Genomic DNA, 14,399 nt, shown 5'->3' with positions numbered 1-14,399 from the left:
ATGAATTTGAGCCAAGCGGGGCGACCCGACCCATGGCCCGCGCGCGCAAAAACTGGCAGGCCAGGCCGAGGCCAGTGAGGCCAGCCAGACTGAGGGCCAGAGTGTGTTGAGTGCGAGCCAAGGGTCTGGCAACCCTCCGAGGCTTGACTGGCCAGGCTAGCTGCTGCTGGTGGCGTGTCTCTCGGACCACGGCCCGAACCGCGATGCACAGCCACCAGCTCTCTGCCGTCGCTCGACTGCCGCCTGCCGTCTGCCATCAGGACCATCACCCCCACCATCGTCATCAAGAGGTCGTTGCACTACAGGGCCAGACTACGGCTACCGGCTCCCCCGACCTAGTCTACGGCAGCCGCTCAAACACGGGCATGTCGTCGATGGGCGCGTCGACCTCGACCGTCTCTCCTCCGTGCCAGGCCTCGCCGCCATCCTCGGCCTCGCTCTGGGCCGCACCGCCTCGGAAGCGCTTCCACCTGGCGCCCGCCGGGAGGTAGACGCGACGCTTGGTCTGTCCCGCCTCGAGGATGGGCGCGACGAGGAAGCGGTGGCCGTACATGTACGCGTCCTCGACCTTCCACGCCTCGGCGTCGTCCGGGAACTCAAAGAAGCAGGTGCGCATCACCGGCCAGCCCCTCTCGTGCGCCTGCCTCATGAGCTCGCGCGTATAGTCGCGCAGCGCCTCGCGGATCAAGAGGTACTTTTTGAGGATGACAAAGTTGGCCTCGCCGTAGCTCCACACCTCGTTGGGCGCGCCGCTGAGGCACTCGGCGCCGCCCGTCGTGCCGTACTGCGGCTGCTTTGGCTCCCGGTCGCCGTGCAGCCGCATCACGGGGCAGAAGGCCGCCCACTGGAACCAGCGCACCAGCAGCTCCCGGAACCCCTCGTCGTTGGGATCGCCGCCGTGGAAGCCACCGGCGTCGGTCGTCCACCACGGGATGCCCGCCATGCCCATGTTGAGCCCCGCCGCCAGCTGGTTGCGGAAGCTGCCCCACGAGGAGGCAATGTCTCCACTCCAGACCAGCGAGCCGTACCGCTGCGAGCCCGCCCAGGCGCACCGCACCAGGTTGACGACGTCGCGCTGCCCCTCGGCCTGCTGGCCCTCGTAAAACGCCTGCGAGTAGCACACCGGGTACCGGTTGCCCACGGCCAGCAGCGGGCCGTCGTGGTAGCGGTAGTTGTCAAACGAGTAGACGGCGTACTCGGGCTCGGCCTCGTCGAGCCAGAAGACCTTGACGCCCAGGTCGGCGTAGTTGCGCTTGCACTTGGCCCACACGTACCGCCGCGCCTCGGGCGACGTGAAATCGGCCATCTGCGTCTGGCCGCAAAAGTCGAGCTGCGTCGCGATGCCGCGCTCGGCGCGCACCAGCAGGCCGCGCTCGCGCATCTCGGCGTAGCTCTCGGAGCGCACGTCGATCGTGGGCCAGATGCTCACCATGAGCTCGACGCCCATCTCCCGCAGCTCGTCGACCATGGCCTTGGGGTCCGGGAAGTAGGTCGGGTCGAACCGCCAGTCGCCCTGCGTCGGCCAGTGGAAAAAGTCGACGACGATAACGTCCATGGGCAGCCCGAGGCCGCGGTGCTTGCGCGCCACCTCCAGCAGCTCTTGCTGCGTCTGGTAGCGCAGCTTGCACTGCCAGAAGCCGAGTCCGTACTCGGGCATCATGGGGACGGTGCCCGTGGCGGCGGCGTAGGCCTGTGCGATGTCGCGCGGCGAGTCTCCGGCGACGACCCAGTAGTCGAGGGCGCGCGAGCTGCGCGACTCGAACGACATGACGTTGCGCCCAAAGACGGCGCGCCCGACCGAGGGGCTGTTCCAGAGGAAGCCGTAGCCGCGGCTCGAGAGGGCAAAGGGCACGCTGGCCTGCGAGTTGCGCTGCGCCAGCTCGAGGTCGCACCCCTTGAGGTCCAGGTTGGGCTGCTGGTACTGGCCCATGCCGTAGATGCGCTCATCGACGTCCTGCGACTCGAAGCGCGCCGTCACGGCAAAGTCGCCGCCGGCGATGGGCGCAAACTCGCGCGCGTCGACCAGGATGGCGCTGGCCTTGGGGTCCGTCGGGTCGTCGCGCCGACGCTGGTACTCCTCCAGCAGCACCTTGCCTGTGCGCGCGTCGGTGACGATGAGCTTTCCGCTCGCCGAGACGGTGGCCTTGATCTTGCCGTTGGTGATCGTACCGCCGGCCTTGCTGCCCGCGGCGCCGTCGACGCGGACGACGGGCGCGGCGGCATGCGCGGGACGCGGCTGGCTCAGCGCCCAGTCCTCGTCCGGCAGCTTGGGGTACATGGTGGAGCGCACGCGGAGCGCATTGTCGTGCCACGCCTCGACGACGACCGTCTCGCCGCCGTAGCGGTAGACGAGCTTTCCGTCTTGTTCGAAGAGCATCGTACAGTCAGAAGGCGATCGGGCGAGAGGAAGTCGGGCTGCGCGTTGAGAAGACGTCTGGAAGGAGGGATGTCCTGGCAGCTTGAGGATGTGTTGGGATGGGAAGTGGGAAAGGGGGGACCTAAATTGCGAGCAAGAGCGCTCCTATAAGGAGCGCATCCGTCGTCGCCGCTGGAGCATGGACCTGCCTCCGGCGCGGCCCAGCCGTGACCCGCTATGATCCTCTGACTGCCCGAGCAGAGCAGGCGACAGAGTCTGCACGCGATGCAAGTGGGTGCCGGCAACTAGACAATCGTGGTCGTGGGGGAGAGGGGACGGGGCCAAGTTGCCAGCTCGGTAGCTCGACGAACGGTCGGGCCGTCTGGAGGCGGCCGTGACGACCCCACACGCTTGTCTCTGCGAGCAGCACGGCTGAAGCCGCAAAAGGGCACGCCACGCTTCTTCAGTTGTCCTGAACCGCGGCCACCACCACCGCCGCCACCCACATACATGGCGAGGACTGCGGCAGCGAGGTCACGCGTTGAGGTGCCGTCAACAATAGAGCCTTCGGGAGTGCGGCGTCGCACACTCCCAAACGCACGCACAAAGAGACGCCGGTCGCGGTGCCGATACCGCGTCATTGTTTGCCCCACACTCAGCCATCCGAGCCGGGCCGGGCTGGTCGCTGCGGTCCTACTGTATGTACACTCACGCTATCGGCCATCCAGGTCGGCCTACATATGTACCTGGATACGGAGCCGCTGTGCCGCCGCTGGACGTACAGTTGACCTGCTCCCTCTTCGCCTTTTGACTGCCGGAGTCGAGGGGACGATGCCCGTTTCTTCTCGACCCACATGTATACATATGTATGTACCCCACACAAATTGGCACAAGGCCCTGCAGGGGGTGCAACGCTTTGTTCGCCGTCGTTGGCGGGCAAGCGCGGCACGGCAATCTGGTGGCAAAGAGGACCAGGCGAGGTAGAGCAGACCGAGGTGGCACCGACCCGTTCGACCCCGTTGGGACCTCGCTCGTCGCCGGTCGCCGTGAGCCCAGCATCTGTCCGACGCGCTTCTCGAGAGGTGTACGTCGCCGTCGTCGTATAGGCGTGCTGATGCTGCCACCCGGCGAGGCCGCTCGGCGATCATCTCTCGGCAATCTCCCGTGCCTTCGCGGTTGCTCCGTGGCGTGGGCTATGTATGTAGCTGTTCTCGACCTTCCCTGCCTGGTCTTTGTCCATGATGCGGTCGGGCTCCTCACAACAGCCGAACAGGGGCTCATGCACCAGAAGAATAGGCTAGGGGCAGAAGAAGGCCATTTGCCGTCGCTTCGCTCTGCGCCCAGGACTGCAGGTACCGACATTTCGTCCCCTTTTATCGTTCGAAGACAACGACAAGAGCATGCCATGGCGCGCACGCGTAACTGGAACAGCCTCGACCATGAACCTTGCAATTCTGCTCTCGAGCACCTCGTTCCGCGTCGTATCGACTGCAATCAGCAGAGATAGGCTGGCAGAGGTCGCGCAGGCTCGCTCGCTCGCTCTCTGTGCTTCAGCAAGGCAGGCTCGGACCGATGCCATTCTAACGCGCACGCGAAGACCTTACGGAAAAGAAGAGATGCCGATTCGTGTTGTGCAGTCGTGTATTGAAATCGTAAGAGACTGGAAAAGGCGAGGAAATGCGAGGATGGTCGCTACGCTATGCTACCGCCGCTCTCGTCTCGGCCAGCCGTGGCATCCTCTTTCGACTCGAGGCAGATCAGGACGCTCCGGAGCCCTCGCAAAGGGCGTCCGCTGTTCCACTCTTCGTCCATCCTTCACTCCTTGGCAAGGCGAAGGCTTCAACGGGCAGCGGCGGCGGGCGGGACCGAGATGTCGATGGTGTAGGCGCTGTCGAGCTTCATGTCGAGGTTGACGGTGAGCTTGTCGTCGACTACGGCGACGTCGGCGTGCGAGACGGTGACGGGTCCGTCGACGCGCCCGCCGCCGTTGTACGGGATCTCGTTGACGAGCACGCGGAGCGACGTCTTGCCCTTGAACGCCGCGACGGAGCCGAGGGAGCTGACGACGACCGGGTACGCGCCCGTCTGGCCGCGCGTGCCGGCGAGGATGTGGATCAGGCCGCTGTCCGGCTCCTGGGTCGCATAGAGGTCGTAGCAGTTCGAACCCGTCGCACCGGCCCGCGCCACGACGCCCCTCTGGACTTGGGTGTAGTAGTGGTAGACGTGCCAGTCTCCCAGCTTGTAGAACGCTCCCTGGTCAGCGCCACCGACCAGCTTGGCCATGTCGTTGTGCAGGCCGTGCCACATGCCCCAGTTGGCGCGCTGGCCCCAGGCGCCCGACCGCTCGAAGCGCTCGAGGAACCAGGCGCTGTAGGCGGGCGTCTGCTCGTCGCTCCCGGCATACTCGTTGATCTGCACCGGCCTATCGGGCAGGCCGTGGGCCTTCTTGACGTCCTCCAGGCCCTGGACCGAGACGACGGGGTCGTTGCCGCAGTTGGCTGCCTTGCGCCCCTGCAGCTGGTGGAACGAGTAGATGTCCGGCTGCACGTCCGGGTTGGCCTTGATGTTGGCACCAAACTTCTGCCACCAGACGTTGCCGCTGTTGGGCTGCGACGACGTCGTCGGGCCCTGGAGAAGCACCTGCGGGCCCAGCGCGGCACGGTACTTGCGGTAGGCGTAGTTGTACTGCTGGATCCACTGGTCCTGGCTGCGCGGCCAGAAGCCTTGGATGTCGGGCTCGTTCCAGATGTCGATGTGCATGCCAAAGAGCATGTCGTTGGACTTGAGGTCCGAAATCAGCTGGTCGAGAAACTTGCCGTACAGGTCGCAGTTGCCGTTGTCGCAGGGGTAGACTTTGGCGGCAGCGTTGAAGCTGTCGGCGCCCCAGAGGTCGTGGGGCAGCAGCACAAACTGGGCACCGTGGGCGCGCGCGTACCGGTAGTTCTGGAGCGTCGAGTTGAACCGGCCCTTGTAGCCCTCGAGACTCGACACGAAGCCAGGGTAGGCCTTGATCTGAGCACCGCCGGCTCGCACAACGTTGATGCCGGCGCCGTTGAACAGGTCGGAGGGAAGTACGGGGGCCTTGTCGGGCGTGTAGGCAGCGTCGTTCGGCCTGGCGAGGGTCACAAGAAGGAAGGGGGGAGGGCGTTGCAGATCAGCACTCGATCTTGCCACAGAGGGTGTCTGAGAAGGCTTGATGGGACTCACACGCCGTAAAGGATACCAGCTCCGCTATCAATTGGTATTGGAAGCGTGGCATGGGAGCAGACACTCGAATCAGCGCGGGTTCGGGAAGCGCGCTGAACCGGAAGGATTCTGTGCTCACAGGTGCTTGGGTGCAGCACCCTTGACGGAGAGGTCGACATAGCCTTGCCCGCCCAGGCTGCTCTGGCCAAGCGCCTGCATCGCAGGTGCAGCAGCAAGCAAGGCCGCAAGAACTTGAAGGAAGCTGGAACGCATGATGAGCCGAGGAGCGCAAAGTCAGGTCGGGGGGTCAGAGGCGGGGTCGATAGGAAGCAGGAAGGTGTGCAGAAGGGTGATTTCCAGGACGATAGGCTGATGGCAAGGCTCGGAGCGCGCTTTTGTATCGAGGCGTGCGATGCTTCGAGACCGTGAGGAACCGTGGACTGGCCGCTCGATGGTGGCACGAGGCCTTGACTGCCACAGCGAATGATCGTCCGAGAGGCCAGTATCCCGTCCTGGTCCTGCTGCGACCGGCAATCTTGTCGCCTTGCGTCAAGCAGCCTACGCTGCTGGTCCGCTGGAAAGATCGTATAGAACTCGGAGCGACATGGATAGAAAGCCGAAGCCGGTATGGTGCAAGAGTCTGGCTTGGGCTTGGACGGCATCGATGGTGGTCGACCAAGATGCAGCTGGACGATTTCGACCTGCCTCCAGTCGAGCTGGTTCGAGAGCCGCTTTCCCATGTCTACAGAGCGTTGACTTCGTTCCCTGGCCGTGTGGGGAAACAGCGCGCGAACAAACCGTACACGTCGCCGGTCACAGTCGTGCCCTGTCGTTCTCTCGTTCTCTCGCTCGTGAACCATCCAGTCTAGTGGAGAGACGAGTCGTTTGTAGCTTCTGTTGGAGCGGACAAGGGAACGAGGCAATCTGGGGTGCCACGGCCATCGACCAAAGGCAGGAGAATGCCGGCAGTGACAATGAGCCGCGCAGGGGCGCTGTCGCACTCCCTTGCAACGCGGGGCAAGCAGATACCGTCTACATCCGTGCCTCTTCATCTCATACAGCATGGCTGAAGTGCAGCCTCCTGACTAGCCCGAAGGCCAGCAACTAGCCTGTGGACAACGGCAGGGCCAGCGAGCGTGTCTGCGTCCAAGGCGCCACAGCGACAACGGGGTCTTTCGACGGCGCGGCGGATCCCATCCCCGGTGTCGGGCCACGGATGAAGCCCACCTGCCTGTCCTCTTTGATGCCCGACGAAAAGGCACGATACGGCTCCCCCACTCGCTTGATGCGTGGCCGGATGACCGCACACGCTGGACACCGACACCCAGAAAAAATAAAAGAGACAAAAGCCGGCGGTCCAAGCCGAGACCGGAGACCTGCATCCGTGTCGACGCCATGCAATCTTTCGGGCCGACAGCCCTGACTGAGCTACTATACACAGGCGCCAAAAGTGCCGTCGCCACCATCTGACCACGGTCAGATCTGACTCCGGTGCAGCATTGGGGCCCCGCCTCGTTTGTGCGCAGCTTCATCGGCTCGATGTGGGGGTGTCCGTGCTTGGCCTCGCGTCCGGAAGCCCCCGTCTTTCCAGCTCCTTTGATTCTCAAAGAAGGCCTTCGATCGTCCTTTGGCCCTCGCTATGATCCGGCATCGACTCAGCTCCTCATAGAAAGCAGTGTCGGCATTCTCGTCGGCATACTCGCGCATCGACGTGCATCATAGAGGCTCAGGTACAGCCCAGCCGTTGTGAACCCGCGCTGCCTACGGATGTCAGGTCCGTGCCACGGCATAGACAGCTATCAGAGTCGCCGGTCCGTCTCCCTCTCCCAAACAAAGGATGGTGCACATCAGCGCCACGGCGAGGTACCGGCGCCAGACGAGACCGGCATCTCGTACCCCTTCTCCCTCGATCAGACCGGCCGCGATTCCTCCTTCAGTCTGCAGTTTGAGGTCGTCTTTGTGTCCGGGTTGCCGTCCCGCAAATGGTCACAACGACCCACGCGGGGCCGGCCCCTTGTGGGGTCCCCATGGGGATCGTGCAGCGCGCCATGGCGACTCCGTCCTCTGTCGCTTTTGGAGAAGCAGCATGCAAGCTCGTTGCGGACCCGCTGGCTGCCTGGCATCAGAGTGACAGAGTATCCGATGCGATATAAGGCCGATGAGGTCGTGCTGCATGCAGATTTCCTGCTCAGACCCACGTTTCCCTTTAACCCCCTCCCACGAAGCAGTCGCGACCTAGCCATCCTCCCCTCCCAGCTTCCCGTTGGCCGTCAGGCGATCGCTCGAGAAACACTCCTGATCAACGCAATGGAACACGTATCTGAACTCGGATCGGCCCAACCCACCGCGCTGGTCACGGCAGAGGAAAAGAACCTGGCCGCCCGGCTCGACGGGGACCACAAGCACACAGCGCAGCTCGCCGCCAAGGCCGACGACGATGCGCACAAGCTCACGATCCGACAGGCACTGCGCAGGCACAGCACGGCGGCGGCGTGGTCGGCGGTAAGTTCCTGATCTCGGCGCCAGCTGCGGCACGCGCGGACGTTTGACGTCGGTCGGGGCTGAGTTTGCCATGCACGCCCTTTGAATACCTTCCCTGCCCTTCCCAGCTACTCTCGACGGCACTCATCATGGAGGGCTTTGATCTTATCGTTATAAGTTCGTTTTTCGGACAGGTGAGGCGAGGCGATCCTTCACGACTCGGCCGCCTCCGCTGCATCGTCCAAGATGGCTGCTGACACGCACGGGGGGGCCCCCGATTTCCTACCGGACGCCGTGTGACGACGCCGGTGGTCATTGCAGTCGCAGTTCCTGCAGCGCTACGGGAAGCCCGACGGCAAGGGGGGCTACGCGCTGTCGTCGGCGTGGCAGACGGGGTTGACCAACTCTGCCGTCTGCGGCGAGATCATCGGGCTCGCCATCAACAGCTGGGCCTCGGACCGATTCGGCTACCGGCGCACCTACATGGCGGCCATGGCCATGATGGCGGCGTGCATCTTTGCCACGTTCTTCTCGCCGAGCCTGCCCATCCTGTCGCTGGGCGAGGTGCTGTGCGGGATCCCGTGGGGCATCTTTCAGACGCTGACGACGGCGTACGCGTCCGAGATCTGCCCGATGGCGCTGCGGCCCTTCCTCACGACGTACGTCAACATGTGCTGGGGCGTCGGCATCCTCCTCTCGTCGGGCGTGACGCGCGCCACGCTCGACATCCACGGCAAGTTGGCCTACAAGCTGCCCTTCGCGCTCCAGTGGATCTGGCCGGTGCCCCTCTTTGTTGGCGCGTTTCTGGCGCCCGAGTCGCCCTGGTGGCTGGTGCGCAAAGCGCGCTACGACGAGGCCAAGCACTCGATCCGGCGCCTGACCAACGCCGACCAGCGGTCCGAGGCGAGGATCAACGAGGAGCTCGCCCTCATCCGTTACACGACTGCACTCGAGGAGGCCGAGACGGCCGGCGCCACGCTCCTCGACTGCTTCCGCGGCACCAACCGGCGCCGCACCGAGGTGGCCTGCGTCGTTTTTGCGATCCAGTACCTGTCCGGTTCGCCCCTCATCTCGTTTGCGGTCCTGTTCCTGCAAAAGGCCGGGCTGAGCGAGACCAACTCGTTCAACTTCAACCTGGGCATGAACTCGATGTACGTCGTCGGCACCATCGTCTCGTGGTTCCTCATGTCGCGCTTCGGCCGCCGGTCGCTCTACCTCTTTGGCGTCGTCATCATGGGCTTGACGTGCCTCGTCATCGGCGGCCTCGGCGTGAGCAGCTCCAAGTCAGCCTCGCTGGCCATCGGCGCCATGATGGTAGTCCTGAACCTTTCTTACAACGTGAGCATCGGACCCGTCTGCTACGCGCTGGTGGCCGAGCTGTCGTCGAGCCGGCTGCGCGCCAAGACGGTGGTGCTGGCGCGCACGTCGTACAACCTGACGGGCCTGGTCACCAACACGATCCAGCCGCGCATGATCGCCGCCGACCAGTGGAACTGGGGCGCCAAGTCGGGCTTCTTCTGGCTGGGCAGCTGCACCGTCATGTTTGTCTACTGCTACCTGCGCCTGCCCGAGACGCGCCACCGCAACACGGGCGAGCTCGACGTCCTGTTCGAGAACCGCGTCTCGGCGCGCAAGTTTGCCTCGACCGCCGTCGACCAGTTCCACGTCGCGCCTGTTGCTGCTGCCGGATCCTCCCCGTCCGCGGTCGCCAGAGCGTCGGAGAGCGCGAGCGCGTCGGACGACGACAAGCTCGAGGCGGCCGGCTCGGAAAAGTAGATGCTGGGCCTCTGTTCCTCCTGATGTATTCTCCCCGTGCTTCGCCTTCTCCCTTTCGCCTCTGACTCGCCTCTCCGGATATCGACTAAAGAATCATGATGCATATGCTTGCTTGCTTGCTTGCTTGCTGCCAGGAGGCGACGTCTGCTCTCGACTTACCTCTGCGGCTGCCGCAGTTGGTGTGGTAGAGGCCAGGCCAGGTCAGGTCGAGTTGGCGCCTGCATCTGTGGCCCGCCAGGACGGGCGTGGCCTCGCCTGGCCTAGCGGGGCGTCGCCGTTTTCCGATGCCGCGCTCTCTGGCAACCTGAGGGTTGCTCGGAACTCGGAACTGGATCGGGAGGTGGGTCGGAACTGGATCGGGAGGTTGGTCGGAACTGGATCGGGAGGTGGGGGCGTTGGGCGGGCCAGGCCAGGCCTGCCAGCCAGCCCAAGCGAGCGGGCTGGAGGAGCGACGAGGCAAGCCAGCAAGGGTCCGTTGCGCCTGTCGGTCGGCCAGGCCAGCAGCAGGTCTTTCGGTCGCCGAGCCTCGAGCGACGCACGCTAGCCTGCTCTGCCGGCACCAGGCTGGCTAGCCCTCCTGGCAAACAGATTCGACCGCCGGGATGCCGCCGTACGGGTCTCCTTGCTGGCTGGCTGGCTGGCTGGCTGGCTGGCTGGCTGGCCGTCTGCATCGGCGGCTGCGGCGACGACCAAGCAAGGTTGTTCGACGACGACGACGACGACGTACAGCAGCAGCGGCAGCGGCGGCGGCGGCGGCGGCGGCATCAATCAACGAGCGCCTGCGCAGCACAGCGGCAGCAGAGAGAGAGAAAGAGAAGCAGGCGCCACCTCGTTCCTCTGTGCGCTGGCTGGCCGACCCCTCAGGGACTTGCCTGCCTGCAACGGAGGGGAACGGTGGTCCGCGGGCGCGCAGCCACAGATCGACGTAGGTACGCCCTCGAGGAAAAGCCTCCCTCGGACCTCGTCCTGGCGCCGGCACGCCCAGCAGGCCGGCGTCTCTCTTCTGCTGGGCTGGGCCGGGCTGGCCTGTGTGACGGCGGCTGGCTGGCTGTGACCGAGCGGAGGCTGAAGCCAGGCGGGCAGGCAGGCGGCCAGGTGCAGCCCTGCGTAACGGCCGCACGCCCAGCAGGCGCCAGAGAGCGAGGCAGGCAGCCAGACAGGCAGGCAGACAGGCAGGCGAGTGCGGATCTTTTTTTCCCTCACCCGCCCGCCTGGCTGGTTGGCTGGCTGGCTGGCTGGCTGGCTGGCTGTGGATCGGCGTCGCGGCGGCCCCAGCGCAGCCGTACGTGAGCCAGCCCGCTGAAAAAAACCCGCCAGAGGCCAGCAGGCAGGCCGCCTGCTCGCTCGCTCGCGCGCCCGCCCGCCCGCTCAACGGCACGCAGCAGCAGCAGCAGCATCAGCAGCGGCAGGCCGGGCGGCGCAACACACCAACGCACGCACCTCAGCTCGCCGCACTGCACCGCACCTCACCGCGCCTCTGCCCCTGGCCTGCCTCTGTCGCTGCCAGTCGTGAGTACTCAAGTGTTGGGCCTCGCCTCTGTCACACCTGCCTCTCTGCTGCTCTTGCTTCTTCTCCCTAGCCAGAGATCACCACGACCGACGCCTCTGCTGCTGGCCACCATCCCCGCCGCCGCCGACACCGACAGCCGCTTGCCGTCGCACCACCATCGCACGCTACCACCGCCGACACTCTGTCGCTCTTTGCCTTTTCCTGCCAACCCATCCATCGACCAACACTCTGCCGTGGGCGGCTGCTCCTTTGTCCCCGTCACCGTCGCCGTCGCCGTCCCCGTCCTTGGGTATCCTCTTGGCCGCTCCATCTCTTTGCTTTCTTCGCCGACTCGACTGGCACCTCGCCGCAACCTTCGGCCGCCTTTCTATCCTCACACGCCGCACCTATCGCTCCGGTCTCCTCCCGGCTATTTTGCCGCATCCCAGCATCCACAGGATCGACTAGCAGCTCGAGCCGCTTGCAGGCAGCAGACGACGGCAACACGTCCTCGCGCCAGATCGGCCCGTACCAAGACCTGCTCGAGGCCCAACGCCCACCAGTAGCCTCCTCATCGACTCTCGCACCCACTTTGATTCTCGCTCCCCCTCTCCCAGGGGCAAGCAGACCAGCGACCACTCTCCTTGGGCCGTGACTGCTGCCAACAGCGACCGTTCCCGTCTGGCCCTCCTCAACCGACCGACCCAGTCGACTTCTTCCGCCATCTGGCCGCCACCTGCTGCTTCTTGTCCCATTTCCGCTTTCAACCATCGGCCACGTACCTTTTGCAGGCCTCCCCCTTGCTTCGGTCCTGCAGCTCGGGCAGCACGCACGCCTCTTCTACTGCTGGGCCACTCTGTCTCGACGCACTCGAGCTATCTCCCGCTGTCCTTCGATCGATCGGTACAACGGTCCTTCGCGCAGCAGCTCGCTTCTTCTGGTACCAACCCACATCGATCTTGCTGCGGCCTGACCACGACCTGACCTCAGCTCCCGGCAAAGGCACAGCTCGAGGCCCAGCTCACCCCTCCGCCCGGGCACGGATCCACCGCTAGCCCCTACGCTTTTATCGTGCCTCGAGGCCCGTGCGCCAGGCGACACCACCCGTCCCATCACCCACCTCGTATCACCTTCCGACTCGGGATTCGTTGCTTGTCCGTTCGCACGCTGAGCGGACCGGATTGATGCTGGCGAAGGTGAGTCCACGCAAACAGCTCGACCGCTTCTGTCCGATTCGTCGACCGAGGAGGACGAGGGCGGAGGGCGCTCGCCCTTCCAAGCAAGGGCTCGTCGGCCTGCTACGACCCTCAGACCTGTCGTCGTCACGGCCCATCAGACGACCACCCTACTGCCACCACGACCGCAGAGCCTGACCTCGAACTGCCCTTCGTCCCTGGCGTCCTTCCTTCAACAGCAGAGACCCGCGGACAAGATGCCTGGGCCTTCGATTTTCACCCAGATCTCGTCGTTCTTTGGCGGCGCGCAAAACCAGAGCCCGTTTGGCGGCCAGAGAAAGACGTCGACGTTCGGCAGCGGCCTGCCATCGTCGTCGAGACGCGGTCCACCGGCCTCGCTCAACACCAACGCCTGGTCGCAGCCCTATAACGGCGCCTACAGCCAGGACTCGCCCACGGTCCTTTCGCCCGGTGCCGGCCAGTACCCGCCGCCCCGGTCGACGTCGCCGTACCAGATGGCGGCGCAGAGCCCCTCGTCGTTCTCGACCACCTCTGTCGGCGACTTTACCAACCTCCACCCGTCCGCCTCTTCGTCGACGCTGGTCCCGCCGGTCAATGGCCGCTCTGCCCGCAGCGGCATCGGCGGCGGTGGCGGTGGCGCCAGCGCGGCGCGTTCGGCCACGGGCGTCATGATCCCCTCGACCGCCTACCCGCCGCTGCGTCACACCTGGAACCGGATCCGCGCGTGGTGCGACGATCACTATGAAGAAATCGCCGACACGCTCAACTGGCCCGCCACCGAGGAGGCGCTCGACGAGCTCGAGATGACGATTGGCTTCGCGCTGCCCGCTGCCGTGCGCGAGTCGTACCTCTGCTACGACGGCCAGGAGCTCGAGTCGAACCAGTCGTGCCAGGACGGCCTGTTTTTCGGGCTGCCGCTCCTCAGCGTCGAGGAGATTGCCGAAGAGTGGCGCTTCTGGCGCGCCGTCGACGAGGACCCCGAGACGGGCTCCAACCCGCACGTCCGCGCCAAGATGTCGAGCTGCCCGCACAAGTGGGTCCGCGCCGAGTACTCTTGCCGCGGCTGGATCCCGCTCATCACCGACCGCGCCGGCAACTACATCGGCGTCGACCTCGCCCCGCATCCCTCGGGCGGCGGCGCGCCTGGCCAGGTCATCATCTTTGGGCGCGACTTTGACACCAAGGTCGTCGCGTGGCGCGGTGAGGGCGAGGGCGGCTGGGGACGCTTCCTCCAGAGCCTCGCCGAGGAGCTCGAGAGCGGCGAGCTGTGGAGCCTCGACGAGCCGTCGTCCGGCAGCGACGACGAGGAGGACGCCATCGGCTACGAGAGCTACTTTGCTGGGGGCGCCGGAGGCGGCGCCAGCCGCGGCGGAGGCGACCGGACGGGCGAAGGCGTCGCCGGATTCCGCCTGGCGGGCGAGTACAAGGCGTGGCCGGTGCTCGAGGCGTGGGCGGACAAGTCGATCAAGCACTGGGAGTCGGTCGGGCTGGCGCCCGGCAGGCCCGTCGGCGACGACACGATGCCGAGGCTGCGCATGGTCGACGAGAACGGCGAGGCGCTCGACGCCGAAGGCAGCCAGCGCTCGCGCCGCGGCAGCTCGGTGATGCACGCCGACGACGAGCAGCCCATTATTGCGGCGCCGCACCCGCTCGAGGAGGCTGCCGGCTCGGCTCTCGATACGGGCGACACGAGCTCGACCCAGATGCTTCCAGACGCTGACGCCGGCGCCGTCGGCGTCAACGGCGATGCCGGATCCGACGGCGGCAACATCACGCCGACCAACAGCGGCCGCCTGCTGGGCAAGATGCTCTCGCCGCCGCTGCCGCAGACCAGGTCGTCGCGGAAGCAGAAGCAGCGCGGCGAGGGCTGGGGAGCGCCGCAGCTCGGATCGCCGCAGCTCGACCAGGCGCAGCA

The 14,399-nt window shown here is 65.5% G+C and overlaps 4 protein-coding genes across 4 annotated transcripts in view; 2 read left to right on the top strand and 2 right to left on the bottom strand.

The window, feature by feature from the left end:
- Positions 1-340: 340 nt before the first annotated feature.
- On the bottom strand, positions 341-2,377 carry PFL1_03996 (uncharacterized protein; the record flags this gene model as incomplete). Its single annotated transcript, XM_007881519.1, has 1 exon — positions 341-2,377. The coding sequence occupies one exon, from the start codon at positions 2,375-2,377 to the stop codon at positions 341-343; it is 2,037 nt and encodes a 678-aa protein (XP_007879710.1).
- Positions 2,378-4,195: 1,818 nt separating this feature from the next.
- Positions 4,196-5,761, bottom strand: PFL1_03995 (uncharacterized protein; the record flags this gene model as incomplete). The annotated part of the gene is made up of 3 exons (XM_007881518.1): positions 4,196-5,468; positions 5,564-5,587; positions 5,682-5,761. The coding sequence occupies 3 exons, from the start codon at positions 5,759-5,761 to the stop codon at positions 4,196-4,198; spliced, it is 1,377 nt and encodes a 458-aa protein (XP_007879709.1).
- A 2,088-nt stretch (positions 5,762-7,849) lies between these two features.
- PFL1_03994 (uncharacterized protein) lies at positions 7,850-9,799 on the top strand (the record flags this gene model as incomplete). The annotated part of the gene is made up of 3 exons (XM_007881517.1): positions 7,850-8,044; positions 8,152-8,217; positions 8,345-9,799. The coding sequence occupies 3 exons, from the start codon at positions 7,850-7,852 to the stop codon at positions 9,797-9,799; spliced, it is 1,716 nt and encodes a 571-aa protein (XP_007879708.1).
- A 2,673-nt stretch (positions 9,800-12,472) lies between these two features.
- PFL1_03993 (uncharacterized protein) overlaps positions 12,473-14,399 on the top strand; it is a gene marked incomplete at both ends in the record, with an annotated part of 2,711 nt that continues 784 nt past the window's right edge. Inside the window, 2 exons of the mRNA XM_007881516.1 lie at positions 12,473-12,484; positions 12,703-14,399. The exon at positions 12,703-14,399 is cut by the window's right edge and continues 784 nt beyond it. Coding sequence (XP_007879707.1) covers positions 12,473-12,484; positions 12,703-14,399 — 1,709 coding nt within the window. The remainder of the gene's footprint in view (positions 12,485-12,702) is intronic.

Source organism: Pseudozyma flocculosa (assembly GCF_000417875.1).
Source record: "Pseudozyma flocculosa PF-1 unplaced genomic scaffold scaffold00012, whole genome shotgun sequence".
Taxonomy (NCBI): Eukaryota; Fungi; Basidiomycota; class Ustilaginomycetes; order Ustilaginales; family Ustilaginaceae; genus Pseudozyma; species Pseudozyma flocculosa.
Note: the sequence above shows the minus strand (reverse complement) of the source record. Positions and strands in the feature narration are given on the sequence as shown.